The 19,486-nt window shown below is 55.3% G+C and overlaps 1 protein-coding gene across 1 annotated transcript in view; it reads right to left on the reverse strand.

Annotated features, from left to right (window-relative positions):
* The window catches only part of CORO2B (coronin 2B), a 135,373-nt gene extending 116,234 nt beyond the window's left edge, over positions 1 to 19,139 (reverse strand). The window contains exon 1 of the mRNA XM_030317841.1: positions 19,087 to 19,139. Coding sequence (XP_030173701.1) covers positions 19,087 to 19,101 — 15 coding nt within the window. The 5' untranslated portion in view covers positions 19,102 to 19,139. The remainder of the gene's footprint in view (positions 1 to 19,086) is intronic.
* Positions 19,140 to 19,486: the final 347 nt, after the last annotated feature.

The raw sequence follows: 19,486 nt of genomic DNA on the forward strand, positions 1-19,486 counted from the left end.
AAAGCAGGGATTGGGGGCCCTTTTGAGTACAGGGAACCGAAAAGCACAAGTTGAATTTGGGGAGAGCAAGCATACCAATGCGGCCAGATGGGTCTGGGCTGGAGCCAAGGAGGTAAACGCGGTCAGAGAGGGAAGGCTTTGAACACCTAGCTAAGCGTCCGGGACAGCTGGGAACACTGCCACCCAGGTGGACCAGGCTGGTAGGGCCTCCTTCCCCCAGCCCACCCCCAAGCCAGGACAGCCCAGACCAGCTGAGGCCTAAACCCAGGACAGGCTCAGAGCAGGGCTGCCCCAGCCCACCTCCCCCTAGCTCTCGACCCCCAGCTTCCCTCAAACAGTGTCAACGTCCCCGGCTTCCAGAAGTTTCAGGCAGAATAGGAGCTTTCTCCTGGCAAGGCTCCTGCACAAAACCCCCAGCATTCTAGACAGAGACCAGGTGACAGATTAGCCTCTTGGTGTCCAGCAAGAAGCCTGGCACAGAGAGTGGAAGGGAGTGAGGAGGGTTGGAATTTGCTCCAGAGCTACAAATGGGAAGTAAGGAGCTGGGGAGAGAAGGCCTGGTGGGCTCCGGGGAGGGACGTTTGCCAGGGACTTGCCCCCACCCCAGACTTCTTTAAGGTCCAGGGTTTTTTTTTTAGAAAGCAGCCCTACTCTACTGAGAAAATGGGATCCATTTTTTTTTTTTTTTTTCCAGGAGGTTGCTATTAGCAAAAATCACTGACCCTGCAAGAGAGAGAAGCGGAGATGCCAAAACTTCCTGTTTGTTCTCAATCTCTCCCTCCCAGCATCCTCCCCCATCTCTCTCTCTCTGGCCAAGAACCCAGCTCTGTTCCCTGGGAGCCAGGACACCCCCAGGTCCAGATGGCTGTCATCCCTTTCCTCCTGAGCTTCAGCCTCTGGGGGAATCTGATTTTCTGAAACTGGAAGTGCTCTCGGAGCCAAGACTATGGAACAGGTAGATGGTCTGGTTGAGGGGGCTGGATCTGGGACACGGATCCGGGTTGCCTCCTCGTTTGTGCCCCAGGAACCCCAGTGTTCTGCTGACTTCTCCCTCTTACGCACGTCCACCAACTCCTCACCTCCGAAACATCATCCCGTGTCCTGTTTCCTCTCCAGCTCTTGTGGTTTCCATCTGGCCAGCTTGGGCCTCCTGCCCGGACCACCATGATGGCCCCCTCTCAGGTCCGCTGCCCCCAGGCCCACCAAGCGTAATGGGTGTAGCTGCAGACCCCTGGGATTGGTACCGTGGTCCAGACGGGACGTTAGCTGTGTCCCTTCCCTGCCCTGGTTCACCTTAGTTACTCTGGTGAAGCCTCTGCATTCCATCCCAATGAGAGCTTTTTGTTTGTTTGGTCCTTTTTTCCCTACTTGATGGGAGGGAAACAGAAATTAGGCAGAAAAGCTCTGGGTTACATGCAGTATTTTTGAGGGACAAAACGGCCAGGCAGCTAACACGGACTCTGTAGGGCAGCAGGGATGGGCCGGAACCCTGGCTCCATCAGTTTACCAGTTGTGTGACCTTGGACATGCTATTTAATCCTCTGAGCCTCAGTTTTCTCACCCATAAAGTGGACGTAACAGCACCCCAAGCCATCCCCCGCTGCCCTACAGGCTGTTGAAAGAATGTCATAAGATGCATGTATAACACTTTGCTCAGCACCAAGTAAACACTGATCATTAGTATTTTGTTACCGGTGAATTCAAATCCTACAGCACCTCCCTCTTCGCCGCCCAAACCCTGGCCAACCCAGAACAGAGGTGCCCAGCAGCCTGCAAAGCGGCAAAGCGTCACTTCTCCCCTCCCACCTCCTTGACCTGGGAAGGCTGTGCCTCTTAATTGCTCTTTGGTTTTACTCAATTTGAAATGAGCAGGGCACCAATTCCCCGCAGGAAATAATAAATATGCTTCTGCTCAAAATACTAATGAGGTTGGACGCCCGGTGAAGCTGGCGGGGGCGGGGAGCCCAGCCAGTCCTGCCGGAGGACGCAGCCCCGTTTGGAGAATCCTCAAGAGGGCAAGTGGGATGTGAGGCTCTGGCTTTGCTTCGCGGGCCCCCCCATCAGGGGCTGGGCTGGCTCAGGCGAGCAGCCGTGGGAGAGGATGTGGGAGCCCCCAGTGGTAATGCCCTGTGCATTTGTGGACCCGGCTCTTCTCTGGACAGCTCCGGGAATCTGCTTCTCCTCCCCCCTGATCACCAAGCCTGGACAGTCCTCGTCCCTGGTGCCACTGCCTCTGCCCGGGGTCATCAGCTCAATGTGGCTGCTGGGCTCCCAGCCCCCAACCTTTCCCACCTCCTCTCCTTCTTCCAATGAGTGGTCACTCTCAAGCAGTCAGTCAACAAACATCAGTGAGCAGGAAGCATGGGCCAGCCTGCCGGAGGGAGGAGGACTCAGTGTGACCCAGACCCAGCCTCAGCCCCCTTTCTGAGCCTCTCCCCGTCACACTGCCCCAGATGAGGGACTCTGGTTGTGCCCTCAGTGACCGGCGGCCTCCTCCTCCCAGCCTTGAGCTTGCTGCTCTCAGCCACAAAGGTCTTCCCAGATTCCACGTGGTTCCATCCCTCCCCTCATTCCACTCGGGGCCTCCGTGTCCCCCTTTTCAGAGCCACCGCGTTTAAAATAGCCCCTTCCATTGCTCTGCCCCGACCCTAATGTATTTTTCTTAGTAATGTTTACCGCCCCCTGACATCCTAATATTTCTATATTTCTGTTCTGTCCTGTCTCCTCCACCTCCAGCGCCAATGCCCTGAGGGCAGGGCCTTTTTCTCTTCTGTTCACTGATGTTGCTGTGCCCTGTCACTTGGTATGTGCTTAATGAATATTTATTGTCATGGAATCTACTGACGCCATCATGTCTCTTTTCTATGAAAAGCTCTTTACCCACTCATCCCCTACAGGCCCCAGCCTCCATTTTCACCTCCCCTCTGGCTACTCCTTTAGCCCCCTCCCCAGCTTCCCAGCCCCTGACCCTCCACCCTGGAGTCTCCCCGGACAACGTCAAAACTCTGGAATACCCCAGGAGCGCGGCTATCCTTGCCTTTACGCACGCTGCACGCCCCCGCTCCGGCCCTTTCCCAAGTCCTGCACATCACACTTAAACATCACCTCCTCTCAGAGGCCTTGTCCAGTCTCCCCAGTGCCCCACGGCCTTTAGGAACTGCGTCCAGCGCTGCCCCAAACACGTCACTGGTATCTGTGTCGGCCTCCCAGGCAGAATCCAGCTTCCTCAAAGGTCAGAGAAATCTGTCCCCTCTGCGTTCTCTGAGCCCGTGCAGTGCCTGGCACCGGGCAGGGGCTTAGTGGATGATACTGTGTATTAAGATTCAGGTTGTTCTACTGCGAAAGCTGTGATTGACTATTACCTCTTGCAAGGCCCACCGCGGGACATAGGAACAGCAAAAGCCAGGGATGAAGCTGGGAACAGAACCCCAGACCCAGGAGAAGCCTCTGAAGCCCTGCCCCAGGGGCCAAACTGAGGACAGGGTGTCCTGGTGCCCTGAGTGTGGACAGTAGGTGACCCGAGGCCTGCCATGAAGCTCGAGGCACAGAGCCACAGACTTTCTTCTCAGAAGACAAGGCGGGTCCCACTGTCAGGGGAAAGTTCAGCCTTGCTCCTTGGTGCCCGCAACTCCCAGGGGATACAAACTGGACACTCACATCCCCTTCCTGGGAGGAAATCCTGCCAGAGTTCTCAGGGACATCAACAGCGGGGCTCAGCTGGAAAAGGAAGGAGGGAAGGGGTCCTGGGGGGTGGGCTTTGGTCCTGGGAGCATTCCCTCTGGCCGGTGCCCGCAGGTCACAGCTGAGGCTGCTGGCTGGGCTGGCCATTCAGTCCTGCTTCTAGTCTGTTCTCTGGCCTTGAACCTCAGAACTGGGACTTTTGCATGGTATAATGCTCCCTGCACCCCTTCCTACCCCTTCACTGCTTCCCGTTCCACAGCCCACCTGAGTCTCCAAAAACACTAACCAGAGAGACAGAACTGCATAGATACTTCTCTCTTTTCAGAGTTGGAAATGAAGACCCAGAGAGGTTAAGCAACTTGCCCAGGGGCACACAGCAGGTTAGAGGCAGAGCCCAGAATAGAAACTAGTCTGAGATTTCAGTTGTTATTATTTGGAGTCACCAGGAAAGCATGTGCTGAAAGGCTTTCCTGGGACCGGAGGTAGGGGGTTTAGAGGGCCTTCTGTCCCCTCCAGAAATCCCTCCTTTCCTTTTGCAAGCACACAGGCTCTGTCTGGCTTTAAATCCAAAGAAATTCCTTCTCTGCTCATTGGCTCTCAGACACGGGAAGCAGCCCGTTCCCTGTGGCTTCTTCCCTGGAGGATGCGTTCAATAAACAGAACCCCTTTCTCATCTTCCTGCATAAATATTTCAGGAGGCTGAGAAACAAACAGATCTGCATTTGCTCTGCTGCTGGCTACTCAGAAATGGGGGCTCTCCAGATGCAGGCAGGACCCTCACCCCCTTCCCAGGCAAAGCGTTGTCCTCCCGGCCACGGGAAGTACACGATGGCAGGGACAGCCCCCTTCCTGCCAGGGATGCCCACCTGGGTTGGGGAACCTGGGAACCTGATGGGAGCGGGAGAGAACGGCCCTGTTTTTTACCAGAAGCACCCCACCCGCCTACCCATCTACTGCTTGCTGTTCCTAGAAATGGGAGAACATAGTCTGCTCAGTGTCTGTTGTTTTTGGGGACGCTTCAATCGCTGCTGCCCAAGACCACGCGGCAGGGGGACACGAGGTTCCTGCACAGACAGGCACCGCCCACGAGGAAGAGGGGGCAGAGCGTCCAAGAACAGGTGGACCAGAGCTCAGGCTGGAAACCTTGGCAATTGAGCAGGCCAGTCCCCCGAAGGCTCCCCCAAACCCTCCTTTTGTTTATTCATTCGGACGTTCATGGAGCACATCATTCTTGGGCCGGAACACTCAGCGGCTCCCCATTGCCAACTGGATTCCGACTTCTCAGACGGTCATTTCCTGCACTTCCCAACCCCGCCCTGCCCTGGCTTCCCAGCCACACCTCCCTCCACGCAAGTCACAGTGCACACTCCAGTCAGCCTGCTTCCTCCCTCCCTCCCCTAGACCGGCCCGTCCTTCCCCTCCCTAAATGCTATCTGCCTTTGCCTTTTCTCCTTTCCCCTTCTTTGTTCTCGTCATTTTCAGGAGGGCGAATGCACCACCTTCTCCTGGAAGCCTTCCAAGACCATCCCACCTCCACAAGGATCCCCCCTCACCTCCCTGAGCTCCCTCATGGGTCCCTGCCACCGCTGCCACCAGGGAACTGCTCCTGTGACACCCTCGCGTGTGAGGTCTTATTGTTCCAACTCAGTTACAAGCCTCTAGAGAGCCAGGTGCCAGCTTCTGTTTCAGCCAGGTGTCTGGGGATGAGGGCTGCCCCTGGACATGACTCCAGAAGGGAATTCAGCTTTGAAGAAATCTTGATGCCTGGGACCGCCCCCCACCGGAGATTCGGATTCTATTGTTCTGGGGGGAAGGCGGGCAGAAAGGACCAACCCCATAATTTGTAGGGACTCTTGACCAAAAGCGAATAAGCATTTCAAGACAGTGTCAGCAGAACATTAGACCCAGTGTCACACAGGTCACACTCCCGCGAAGCCGGCCGTGGGGGCAAGCATTCAGACCTCCCCAGGTGATGTGCGACCAGCGTTGAGAGCCACCTCTAAGGACAATGGGGGTCACTACAGGTCCTGCACCTCTGAGCTCCCGCGACAATGCACACACCTCTATGCCTGGGCTGCCTGAAGCACAAACATTTGCAGAGGGAATGAACACAGGAACAGACGGAGGGCAATGAAGCTTGAACCAGAACGCTGGGAAGGATCTTTTTTCCGCTTGCTTTTAAAATCAAATATAAATATATGAAATATTAACATTGTATATTTAATAGGTAAATGCATTACGCCAATGAGTATTTTACAGAAGAAAATAAGAGATTCATATTTTAATATTAACATATGAAAATATTCCCAACGTGCCCACAGTGCACAGATCTTAAGTGTTCAGCTTGAAAAATTGTTACTCGTGCCTGTATTCGCCCGACGACCGTCACTCCAGAAGGTTCTCTCGTACCCTATCCCAGTTAACACCACACCCCACCCTGTCCTATGCCAGGTCACCAATAAGAAGTGGACAGAATTTTCGTTGAAGAAGGGCTCTCTGGCTGAAGGAGGGAGAATCAGCACAGGTGGGGGGGTCTGGAAGAGACATGGAAAGGGCCGACTGATAAAACTCCCTCATGTGCGAAGGGCTGATATTCACACCAAATGAGAGGGAATAAGCACAAAGTTTCAGAGGGGCTCAGGGTCTTGCTCAAAAAGTCACAGGGCAAGCTGATGGCAGAACCAGGACTCTAACCCTGATCCTCAATCCCCAAGTTTTATTAGCTTTTCACAACCTTGGCAGTCTGTGTGTGTGCGCGCGTGTGTGTGCGCGCGCGCTAGGCTCAGAGGGAGGAGGATGGGGCAGGGCCTGAGACTGGGCAGAACAGGGAGTAAGTACATCCGTAAGCTCCCTTCTGCACCCAGCCTTGGACCAGGTGATGTTATCCTAAGATAGACAGGGAAACGGAGTCCCAACCAGAGGGGGGCAGGACTGACCCAATGGGGGTTTAGCTGGGGTTTAGGAGGAGCCGCTAGAAGCCCTCTGCAGAGGTCTTCCCTCTAGGCCGTCTTCCCAGCAGGAGACTTCTGGCCCTCTGTCTCCTCCTTCTGTTTTCTCAAACCCCAGACCCAACTTTTCAGGCAGCCCCAGGCAGACGGGAGAGGCCAGTACTGTGGAGTGGTCCCGCCAGGGGTATCTCCTTGGGGGAGAAGGGGCACAGATGCTCTCTCCCAGACACAGGGAGATACATGCAGGGAATCTGGGCTGGGGGCCTGAAACCCCTATACCCACCTCGCTGTGCCCAGGCTTTGGGAACGTCCTCTAAGGTCAGGCTGGGGCAGACCACCCAAAATGCGAGTCTGATCACTTCACTCCTCCGTGAAAACCTCTCCGGGGCACCTCGAGCCACCACAGGGCTCAAGCCAAAGCTCCCTCTGGCTCCTGCCTCTGCCCCTCGGGCCTTGTTCCGCCGCTCGCTAAGCTGCCCTCTCCACCCAGCCGCACCCAGTTCTTGCCTCTCGTGGAATAAGCCAGACCCGTGTGCACGTCCGTGTTTTTGTTCATGCCATCCCCTCTCCCTGGAATGCCCTTCCTTCCTCTTCATGTGCTTCTGCCTACTCATCCTCGGAGACTGAGCGAAGAAACCTTCCCTTTCTCCAGAAACTTTCCCTGGCCTCCTCGGCCCGTCCCCTTGGCTGCACAACTCTGTGCACACACTCCTGCCATCCCACACCGCAGCTCACCGGCCTCCCTTTGCCACATCCCTGCAGCTGTGTGTCCCTCTGGGCGGCCTGTCTCTCCCATTAGACAGGGATTCCCCCCAGAGGGGACTGCTTGAGTGTAACCCTCATGCTGGGTGCCGCGTGCTTTGGGCCTAGCACACAGGTGCTCAGGAAACTTTTTTTTTCCCTTTGTTTTTTTTAATTAATTATTTGAGAGAAAGAGAAATCGAGAGAGCGCCAGGAAAGGAGAGGGAGGGAGAGAGAGAGAGAGAGAGAGAGAGAGAGAGAGAGAGACAGAGAGAGAGAGAATACCAAGCAGGCTCCACGCCATCAGCACAGAGCCTGATGTGGGGCTCGATCTCATGAACCGTGAGATCATGGCCTGAGCCGAAACCAAGAGTCGGACGCTTAACCGACTGAGCCACCTAGGCGCCCCATCAGCAAATATTTTTTGAACGAATCTAGGGCCTCATTTTATTTGCCTAGGGGAAGGGGAGGGTAGTCAGCGGTCAGGACAGCCGGGCAGTCAGGGTGGAGAGGAACTTGGACTGATGGCCACCCTCGCCACTCAGTCCCCCTGGCAAATCTGGCTCACTGGTCCTCCCTTCCCGCCTCACTCTCCTCCTTGGGAACCTCTCCCGAGTGGCCAGTCTCATTATTCTCGGGTCTTGCTATCTGCAGGCCGGGCCCAGGCAATGATAACCACTTAAGTAAGGTATTACCCCTCCTGGGGGAACTTATATTTTAATAACATCTGAAATGCCCAAAGGAACTGAAGACTGTAGTGGTTCTGGGCACAGTGCTGGGAGGGTGATCTTAAAAAAGCAATCACACAGCACGGTCAGCTCCCACTATCTGGCCAGGGGGCCCCGAGGTTTCTGCATGTCCGTGGGGCTGTGCAGTCAGAGAGGTCAGGGTCAGGTCTCAGTCCACCCTTTCCCACTGTGCAAGCCGGGACGACTGCTGCCCTCTCTGAGGCTTGTTCTCCCGCTCTGTAAAGCGGGGGTAACACCAGCATTGTGGGGTACGTGAGATAACGGATGCCACACGCTCAGCATGGGGGGCAGGCTCGACATCATTCCTGCTCTTTTCTAAAGCAAAGGCCCACAGAGCTTGCTGTCCAGCACTCTGGGTCTCCAGGGGCCCCCCAGAGGGGTGGCTTTGTTTGCTGCTCCTGAGCCCCCTCTGTTTCCTCCGCCCACTCTCCCTCCCTGGCTCCCTCCCTCCAAGCCAGAGTTCCAGGGAAACTTTGCCCGAAGACTTCTCAAGCCAGTGATAAGGTCTGGCCAGAAGAAAGCTCTTAGCAACCCAGGCTCCCAACCCAGAGGCCCTTCTAATGGTTTCAGAGAAACAAAGGAGGGAAAGATTGCCTGCAGCCCAGCGTGCCAGGAGGGCTGGCTTCCAGGAGGGAGAGTGGGGTTCACGGGCCTCTGTGGCGGCCACGGTGGCAGCCTGGAACGTGGGGCCCCTGGCTGCCAGATCTCGGGAATCACAGCCCCCTGGCCAAGCAGAAGGAGCCTCAGAGCTCACTCCTACTGCCTCTGCCATGGCCACGGCCAGGCAGGGTGGTCCTGGCTGGTTACCTGGGGAGCTGAGCCTCTCCATTCGGGTGCCCCCTGCCATCGAGGTGAAGTTCTCAGGGTCTCCTTTCTAGAACTTTCCCCTACTTCTGAATCAGCCCTTGGCCTAGAAAAACCGACTGAACTGAAACTCACCCAACCTGAGCCTGCCATCAACCAGAGGGAGCCCCACTCCCTACTTGGCCACTTGTGCCCCCTTAGGTAAACCTTTCAGGGCCTCACTTTTCTCCTCTGCAAAATGGGGGACCCCATTACACCTCTTCAGAGTTCCTTCCAGCTCTCACAGTCCACGGACGTACAGGAGTAAGGATTTAGCCCAGGCAGCCACATACAGGGAATAGTTTGGGCTTCCTCAAAATCCCACCCAACCTTGTATTTTGCACCGGCTACCCCAAAGTCTACACCACATCTTTGACAAGTGCTGTGAAAGATACCAAAAAAATCAGACATCATCTCTGGCCTGAGAGCTCACAATCAAGTCAAGGAGTCACGGTTCATGCTCGAAAACAATTCCCATACAACAGAACACATTGGGCCTTTACCTACAGCTGATGTAGTAGAGACGGGGCACCACAGGAACTCCCAGAAAACGGGAATTAATGCAGATCCGGACCCTGAAAAGGCCAATTTGACAGAATAGCCTCAGTCCATAACAACTTGAGTCTGTTCTCACTCATTATAATGACTATGGCAGGAAGGCAGACCCAGGGTCTTTAGAGGACACAGTTGTGATAATAAAAAGTTATCAGACGGACCCTCAGGTACACAGAAATCCCCTTTCCCAGAATTCCAAATTTCTCGGAATCCCAAATTTCCCCATGCATTCCTGCAACGTGATCTTTCACCTGGAGGTCAGCAGGGCAAGTGTGAACAACATTTTCTTCATGAAGCTAAACCAAAAACTCAGGAATTAAATCCTCTTGTCCCCTTCCTCCAACACCTTTCTTTCCATCAGCTGTTCTACGTCCTGGAAATTCCCCCCAGATCCCAGATCGTAATGCTGTTAGTTCTGAAGTCATAGTCAAGATGTTTAAATGGTTTACTGCAAAGCTAGTAGAGGGTCTTTCTTTCCATAAACTCAAAGGAAAAATGGGTCTGAGCCTCAGGGGTGCCAGGATGTATCTGGAGCAAAGGCCAAGGCCATTTGCCAGTGGGGGCTGGGTCTCTCTTCCCAGAGACCTGGGCAAGACTGTGCTTTGGGACAAACCTTCCCCCACCTTCCGCAGGGAGCTCGGGGCTGCAGGAATCCAGATCAAGGTTTAGAGGCTTTATTTGCCTCACTTTTCAAACGAAAGCAGGACATCCAATTTTTATAGCCAGATTATTTGTCCCAAGCATATTAAAACAGCCAAAATAGGACAGGAAGAGGGAAAAGCAACTTTTCATCTGCCCCAAAGTAGCCTGACAGTTAAAACAGACAGAGGCTGTTTGGGGGAGATGAACTGGTCCTTTCTGCCGACACAGTGTGAAGCAGTTTTTCAGTCAGGGCAACAGCAGGGGAGAAGGGGGTTAGCTGTTGGATGGACTGCCTAACTCCCAAAGCGGTGGGACACTGGTGGGGGAAGGGAGCAGGACAGGTGCCAATTACAGAGACACTAAGCTACCCCCCTCATGACATCTACAGAGAGTGCCTTACTTACATATTACCGTGCCCTAGTGAGGTGGAGAAATGAATTTCCTTTTCACAGATGAGAAAAACAGAGGCTCAGAGACGTTGAGGGCCTAGCCCAAGGTCACGCAGGGAGGAGCAGAGACAAGAGCAGAGCCCGAGTCTTTTGCCTTCAGATCCCCTGACCTGGCCACAGGCCTCAGGGTCATCGCTACCTGCCAGACTGAGTGGTAAGAAAGGCCTGGAAGGCACGCTACGCGCCCCACCCCCCACAACCGGCTTGGCGACCTTAGTAAGTTACCTCCCTTCCCTCTCTGGGCCTCTGTGGCTGCACCTACAGGAAGGGGAACAGTAAGAACACCGGAAGATTAAATGAGTAAATACACGCGAAACACTGTTTGTGTGCCCAGGATAAACAAAGCACCCTAGAAAGGTCAGCGCCTTCTGCTGTTGTTACTCCTTATTTCACTGTCAGCTTCTTGAAAGCAGGGACCTAACACCCGGCGAGAGCCCGGGAACTGCCTACAAGAGACTAGTATTTGTTAAACGGGTCTAAATTAAGATTAGGAGTCAGCCTCATGTTCCTAGAAAGTGTGGAGTGCCATGGAGGCAGAGGGCTGGACCAGATGACCTCAGACAGCTCTGGAGTTGAACACCGAGCACGGGGGGGGGGGGGGGGGGGGGCTTGTTTCTAGGGATTAGTGTGAGCACCCATCCAGAGGAAGTGTCCCCATATCCCCCTGCTGGGCAGCTGGAGCCTTCAAGGGTGTTATCATCTGTCTCACACAGGGGCCAGTAAGTTCACACCTTGTGGCCCGAGCGCCATGCCCTGTAAAACATCACACACATACATACATACGTGTGTGTATATGTCCCTACGGTTTTATTTTAAAGACCAAGAGCCAGCCCAGATAATCATAAAGATTTCGAGAATAAAAACGGTTAGAATCGGGCCCAGTAAAAATATAAGGTGGAAATTTTCCTGCCAGAGCAAAGTTTCCTTCTGGAAAAACAAATGACCCCTCCCTGGAGCTGCCTGCCAGCCAGGAGAGGCCCTGCCCTTCCAAACAAAGCTCTTCTAACCAGGGAGGCTCTCTGAGGGGCGGCAGAGGCTGGACCACTGAATGCGGCACTTCCGTACCCCCCTTGCCCAGGTCGACTTTAAGAAGTGGCCCACGGAAAAGCCATCCTCCCGAGATCAGGAAGCCACAGAGAGGAGGAGAAAAAGAATGCGGGAGTCCAGAGGCCCACGTCTGGACCAGCCTCTAATCTGCCTGGCTGGGCAACTTTCTGCAGCTTACTTGGCCTCTCTGTGCCTGTTTCCTCATTCCTGACGTGGGGAAGACCGTAACCTACACCATAAAGTCACTCTGAGCGTAAAAGGAGCCAATCCATGTGCTGAGCTCTCACCAACAATGCTGGCATGTGGGGAGCATTCCTGGCCAGTGATCTGACTTCCGGCATCTGCCTGTGCCTTTACCTCCGTTACCCGCTCCTCAGCTCCTCCCTCTCGCCGGCTACCTCCTACTCATCCTTCATGAATCAGCTTAAAAGTCACCTTCCCGCCCCTCTGACTAGGTCAGGCCCTCTGCTGTTATTCCCAGAGTTCCCTGTACTTCTCATCTCATAAGCCCCAGGACACTCATTGTAAGCGTGTTTAATTTTCTGTCTACCCGACGTTAATAGCTAACACTAACTGCCAGGCATGTGGTAAGTGCTTCACACGGATCAGCTCATTTAATCTTTATAATAATCCTTTTAAGTGCTACTATTATCAATCCCAATTAATGGATGGGGAAACAGATGTTCAGAGAGGTTAGGCAACTTGCCCAAGAACAAACAGCAAGGAAATGATACAGGGCCATCTGTCTGACTCTAAAGCTGGCATTCTCAGCCACCAGCGCCCCCTGGTAATCAGGGGCCATCTCCAGAGGGCCACCCACCCTGGGCACAGAGGGAATTTGCATATTCAAGAGGGTGAGGGCTGCAGGTCTGGACCACAGACCTGTGTGTTCCCTACACAAAGCTAGCTTCGTGGAAATGGAGAAGGTGACCCTGCCTCTACCATACTTGTTCTCCCCCTGGGCTGGCCACCTTGCCTAAGAGGCCCCGTCTGATGTCCGATGCCATATGTACAGGATACCTTCCTCCTCACTCGCTCAGCTTACATTTTTCTCCCCCAAATTATTTACGTGGTTCCCAGCTCCAGCAAAGGCCACAGGAAAGCCTAAGCAGACCACATGCACAGATGTCACCCCCAAGGCAAGCAGCATTTGTCAAGCACACCTTGGTGCCAGGGGCCCAGATGCCCAGACAAGAGCCCTTTGCCACGGGGTGGGGCTGGGGGACAGAATACAATCCTGGAACTTAGATGGCCGGGTACAGATCCCCACCCACTCCCCCACCCACGAAACCTGCAACCTTGAGCAATTCACGTATGCTCACTGAGCCTCAATTTCCTCCTCTGGAGAATGGGATCGTCTGATACTAGAATCAACCTCATGGTTGCACAGAGTCAACGCGATCAAGTGTGCCCAATGCCTGCTTAATAACTGTTATTCTTGTGAGGACGGTGATTAATCTTCATAGGATGTGGACCATGAGTGATTGGATTGTGAAGGTTCTGGCTCAAAGTCAGAAGACCTGGGTGTGCATCCCAGCTCTGACCCACATTAGCTCTGTGATTTGGGCGTGGCCATGTTTTCACTCGGAGACTCTATTTATTCATCTGTAAATAGGGGGAACCCTCCTCACCCTGGGACCCTCGGAGGGATTCAGTGCAGTAGCCCATGTTTGTTTTCTGTAAGTGGGACTGTCCTGAGCAGACCCGGGTGCCTCCCGTTGCTGTGTTAATTAATTGGAAGGAGGGTGCCAGCCAGAAACCAATTAGGAAGGCCCCTCCAGGGGCCTCCTGGGGGAGGGGGAGGGAGAGGGCAAAGAAAGGCGGGTGACAGCTCCTCCTCCATTGTCCCCACCCCACCGACTTGTGCCTTCTCTGCAGCTGGTTCCACACTCCAGGCCCACAAAGGAGAGGCTCATTCTAAACAGCTTCTTTTCATGTGGAAGCCACTGGATTTGCATCTGTCCTTGCCTGGCAGGGCCTGCTCCGTGCCAGCTGCTCTAAGCTTCCCAGGCTCCAGGCTACTCCGGGGGCTGGGCCTGAGCCTGCAGGGTCCCCAGGCAGGGAAAGGAAGGGGAACAGAACAAGCTGATCAGGAGAAGCCGGAAGGAGAGGGGGCTGGGCACAGAGGGAATTTGCACATTCTCTCATCTCCTGGACACCAGACAAATTCTGTGGCTAGCATATCCAAATCAGAATCTGGGCCGCCCCGGTGCCAGGAGCCGGCGGTGGCTGAGGCCATGTCTGCTCCAGGCTAGCCAACCTGGGAGAGAAATGGAAAAACTCACTCCATCTCCGAGCTGCCAGGGACCGATGCTGCCAGGCTGTTGGTCTAGCCAGTGTCCACACTCCCAGACCGGCCAAGCTCAAGTCTAGTCTGACTCCACACGGCCAGCTAGCCAGGGGGCTTCTGGGGCCCTGGGGAGCCCCACAATGCATCCCAGATGCCTCTGCGGGCTGCCACAGGTGCTAAGGTGGCAATGCCCAGGCAAGAGAACACGGGGCATCTGGGCACATATGGGAAGAAAGTAACTCATCAGAGCTCTTCTGAGAGTGAGCTGCATTGCCTGGAGGGAAAGACAGTAAGGAAGGAAAGATCCTGAAGTTATGAACACTTAAAGTATGCAGACGACAGACCTCTCCTGGCTTGTGCCCGCTGGACTCTGAGACGCCTAACTCAGGACTTTGGCACATCTCCTTCCCCACCCATCTTCTCCAAGGTTCTGGACAGCAGGGCCTGTGGCTTAGGCATTCTGTGACCTTAATGCCTCACACGGGGCCTGGCCCGAATAGGAGCTCAGATACGAATGGGTGAATGTTAGCCACAGACCTTCAGCATGAGAATGCCAGGGCTCTGGAAGAACTGAGTGGAGGGAGGAGGTATAATGGGTACACGGAACAGAGAAGCAGAAGCCCCACGCCACCCCCAGGTTTCTGGGAGCTGGGTCTGTGCGGGTAATGTCTCCGCCTTGGAGCTGGCTCTGTGACAGGCTTGCTCTCTCATTTCTTCTCCCAGTAAGGGCTAGACAGGAAAGAAGTGCTGGGAAGTGGAATGTCTGGGAGTCCAGGCATCTCCTGGGTAGGCTAGATCCTGGGTCCAGGAGTCGGAGGCAGAAGGGCTTTGTATCTCTTCCTCCCCATCCTGACCCTGGGTGTAGCAAGGGCTCCCATACACCTTGACCCCTGAGGAGTTTTCAACAAGGGGGGTGGCTGCCCAGCAGAGGGAATCTCAGACACCAGCATCCAGGCCAGGACGATGCAGTGGGGTGACTGGAGTGGGGCCCTGTCCCCACTCAGGCTGCCTGGGGGCCCCCTTGCAGGGCAGCCGGGTGGGAAAAGCACTTGCTTTAGGCAAGTTATAATTTGCTCCCTGGGTCTCAGTTCCCCTATTTGTCAAGGGAGAGATTTGGATGACTTGGGGCCACTCTTCGGGGCCCGAGAGACACATGACCTTGCCAAATGAAGGCCTGTTAGTAACTACCTGGGCAAGGCAACCCTGTCCTCAGTCCCACTGCATTCAGGAGGAGCCATGGGCTCCCCTCCCTGAGCCGTGCTCTGCTGGGACAGGCACAGAAGAGAGAAGGGGTGACCTACAGAACGAGGGGCCACAGTGTGACTGCTGATAACAGTTGTGAACCTGGAATTGGCTGCTTAGAGGGGGATGCTGGCATCTGGAGTCTTCTCCTTGCACTCACTCCTTCTCCTAAGACCTTCTGAGGTGCGTCAGGCACTCCTGCTCCTCAGGGCTCTTTGTTCTTGGACTGCTGACCCCCTGAGCTGACCGTGGGAACGCAGAAAGCACCGAGCTCACTGGCGTCTAACCCAACAAGTCACACCTGGGAACAAGGCAGCCCAGTCACTATAAGTCATCACCTTCCTTACCTCCAAGCCCCACGGTCCAGTCTGGTCACATCCAGACAAAAGCCAAGAAATCACTCCAAAGGCCCTAGAAGCAACAAAAGGGGTTTGCAAAGTCCTGCATGACAGCTGGCAGACTTCTTTTAAAAAAAAAAAAATTAATGTTTATTTGTTTTTGTGAGACAGAGACACACACACACACACACACACACACACACACGGCACGGGTGGGGGAGGGGCAGAGAGAGAGGGAGACACAGAATCTGAAGCAGCTTCCGGGCTCTGAGCTGTCAGCACAGAGCCCGACGTGGGCTCAAACTCATGAACCGCGAGATCACGACCCGAGCCGAAGTCGGACGCTTTAACCGACGGAGCCACCCAGGCGCCCGTGCAGACTTTTCTTATAGCCTATTGACTTGTGCTCTACACACAATTCTAATGTATTTTGTTCTGTTTTTCTAGTTGATGGCAGTTTAGAAACCTATTTAGAACCAGAGAAGCACTGACATATGACTGAAATGGCACAGAGACAGAAAAAGTATAAAGAGCAGGCGTGAGAACGCAAAGAACAAAATCATCCTGCTCCTGGGAAAGCGGCCTTCGTTCCCTCAACACTGACTTGCCCTCTGGACAGATACTGGACTGAGACTGGGGGCAGGAAGGACCTTACTCCCGTGGATGGTTCTGGTCTGGGAAGCCGCATCCCTTCTTTTCTTCTTCCTTTTCCTCCTCGTTACATAAAGAAGCTAAGACAGCTTACGAAACTACACACAATAAGATAGAGCTGAAAAAACGTCACAACCAGGAATCATGCCATCGGGCGAGAAGGCCACCCTCCAGAGATCCGCAGGGCTCTTTAGCTCTAGTGCCATTTAGGGCAGGGGTCCCTCCAGAACCGCCCAGGATCTATGTGCCACTTTAGCGGCTGGACCTCACCGCGAAGGCGGCTGGGCTACGTGTGGGAATGGGGATGGTAAATGGAAAATGGAGGCCCACCTGCTCTCAGGAAGTCCTACTGAAGGTCTAGCAGCTCGTCATCTGGTTTCCTCTTGTGCACTTTCCAGGCCCTCTGAGCTAATAAGACCTGCTGCAATCCACACCTAACCCTGGCCCTGAAGACTCCAAGGGGCAGGCAGCCGAGGCTCGCCAGAGAGGGAGGACCTTTGCCTCGAGGAGGTTCAGCGAGGGCTGGGGTCTCGCCCTCTAATCCATTCCTCCCCTGCCTGTCACTCCAGTTGGTAAGCAGTGATTCCACCTTCCAGACCCCCTTCAGGATTCTTCTTCATATCTGGCTTATAACTAGACCAACCCCTCCCCTCCCCCAGAACAGAGAGCCCCCCAATCTCCATCAGAGCTGACTTCCTCACCGAAGCTGTACCAAGGCCCAGCAGAAGGGACCCAAGACGTCAATGAAACTCACTGCTGCATCTCACAGATGGGAAAACACAGGCTTAGAGATGGGAGTGACTGGCCCAAGATCACACAGCCTGTGTGTGGGTGACTGAGGACTAGAGGCCAGGCTTCAGACTCCCAGAGCACTGTGGTTCTTCTGGAAATCATGGCGCAGGCTCTCAGGCAGCCGGACTGCCCCCAGACCCCTCTCCTCCATTTCTCCTGTTCTTGTAGCCCTCCCCACATGAACACTTCCGGTCTGTGAAGGGCTGGCCAAGGGGAGAGAAGATAGGGTTAAAGTGGGGATTTTATTTAATCCTCTGAGCTGGCTTAAACCGATGCCACATTGGTTAGAACAGGAGAAACATACAGAAGGGTTTGGCGGGGGGTGGGGGAAAGGGGAGGGCATTAGTGAATAATCACTAGATACCGAGAGGCTTGGCCTGCCAATGAATTTAGCAGACAACTACCCTCCTTCATGGCGTCTCCACTCCAGGGCCTGAGCCTCCAACTACTGACCCCCTTCCATGGGAATAACCCAATCTCCAGGGTACTCAACAGTGTAGAGCAATGGAAAGATCCCAGGCCATAGATTGAGACGCATCTGAAGGCAAACCCCAGTTCTGCTACTTACTCGCTGTGTGACCTTAGGCAAGTCACTTGACCTCTCTGAGCCTCTGCTTCTTCCTCTCTTAAAGGGGGCTGAACATTCCTTCCTTGCAGGCCTCCTGGGAAGGAAGACTACCTGAGCTCATGCACATAAAGAGGCGCAGGGGAGGCATTGAGTCAGATGTGAGTGCTATTATTACAAATCTCATATCCTTTATCTCTCATCCAGGCCCATCCATTACTCTTCTGCCTCGGCCTGCTTGCGTCTTCGACATTAATAACCTTAATGATAATAATCCTTCCCAGCCAGCCCTGCCGGTACTAGCCAAAGCAGACCCTCAGCCCCCAGGCACATCTTCCCTCGGTGTTTCTAAGAGGCAATCTGGGCACTGAGCTCAAAGACCCCGAACAGACATGCTGTCTTGCGGCAGGCAGATTTCATGGGGGCAGTGGTAGCCCCTGGCTTATCAGAAGGAGCCAGGACCACCCCTCCCGTCACCTCCACAGCTGACCCTCCATCTGGTCCACTACTCTGACCACGAGTAAGTTGGCCTCCGACTCTCCGATTCTGACAGCCAGGTGGGCAGCTACTGGAATCTGGCCTTGGGTGTGTGGATTGCCGGACCGAATGCCAAGGCCAGGCTGTGAGCTCCTTACCCTGAAGGAGCGCTCTGAGAAGTGTGGGTTCACACCCTGGATCTTGGTTCTTCCACTGTCACCAGCCCCAGGATCCACATTATCGTCCTCATATTCCACAAGAGGAAACTGAGGCCCAAAGCAGAAGGGCCCAGCCGAGGTCATCCACGGGGTTTGGGGGTGATCCAGGGAGTGAACTCAGGTCTCCTCAGGTGTCCTAATCCTGGGCACTTTCTACCACCCTGGTCAGCTTTCCATACCAGGGAGGCCCCGAAGTCTCTCCAATGAACCTGGGCCCCAGTGCCAACAGTCCAAGAACTCTCCTCCAATATGGGAACTGCCAGAATGCGCATCTCTCCCTTCCCTGTCACGTTCCCTCTTTAAGCCAGTCGCCACAGAACCTGTCCTATCCCTGGTAGCAACTCCCGGGGCTGGGGAGCGCCTTCTCCACTGAGTAACTCTGGAGTGGGGCCAGAGTTCACGGGATGGGCGGCAGAGGCCAGCAGGTGGGGTGGGCTTTCCCCTCGGATGGCCTTCCCCAGGACGACAAACCCGTTCCCACACCCACTGTCCTGCCAGCGACGCTCCCCGTGGCGCGCTCCAATGGGGGACACCATGCAGCTGCCTAACACTGCTCTCCAGGGGTTAAAAATGCAGCATCCTAAACAGGGTTAAAAATGCAGTCGCGGGGTGGGCCGGTGCGGAGAGATGTCGTCCCAACCACCGCGGCTGCTAAAGCGGCATCCAACCCCCTTCCCTCCGCAGTCCCTGGGGCCCGGAACGACTGGAGGGACCGGGGAAGCAGAGGAGGCGCGCGCCGCACCTTCCCGGCACCAGTGCCCCCCTCCCCACGCCCACACCCCCGCGCCCCCAGCAGCCGAGGCCGGGGGCTGCAGGCGCCGGCCGGTCCCGGGCGCAGGGCGGGCGAGCGGCGCTTACCTTTGTGACAGTCATGCAGAAACTCCGGGGCGGTGCGGGGGCGCGGGCGCGGCGTGCGGGGGCGGCGGCCGGGGTCCACCGCGGGCCCGAGGCGGCGGCGGGAAGCGGTCCGGCGCGGCGCGGGCAGCTCTGGGCGCGCTCCCCGCTCCCCGCGCCCCGCGGGCGGCTCCGCTGAGCCTGGGGCCGCGCTCCGGGCGGGCAGCGCGCAGGGACCGCTCGTCGGCGCTCGCCCGCCGCTCGCCGCTGATGTCAGCCCCGAATGTGCATTTATAATAGATGAGCCTCCTTCGCCGCAGGAAGGCGAGGCAGGAAGAAAGGGAGAGGGGGAGAGGGCCCAGGCTGGGGGGCGGGGGGAGGAAGAGGGGCCGGGAACTCGCTACAAAGGAGGAGGCGGAGGGAG

This window comes from Lynx canadensis, chromosome B3, assembly GCF_007474595.2.
Source record: "Lynx canadensis isolate LIC74 chromosome B3, mLynCan4.pri.v2, whole genome shotgun sequence".
Classification (NCBI taxonomy): Eukaryota; Metazoa; Chordata; class Mammalia; order Carnivora; family Felidae; genus Lynx; species Lynx canadensis.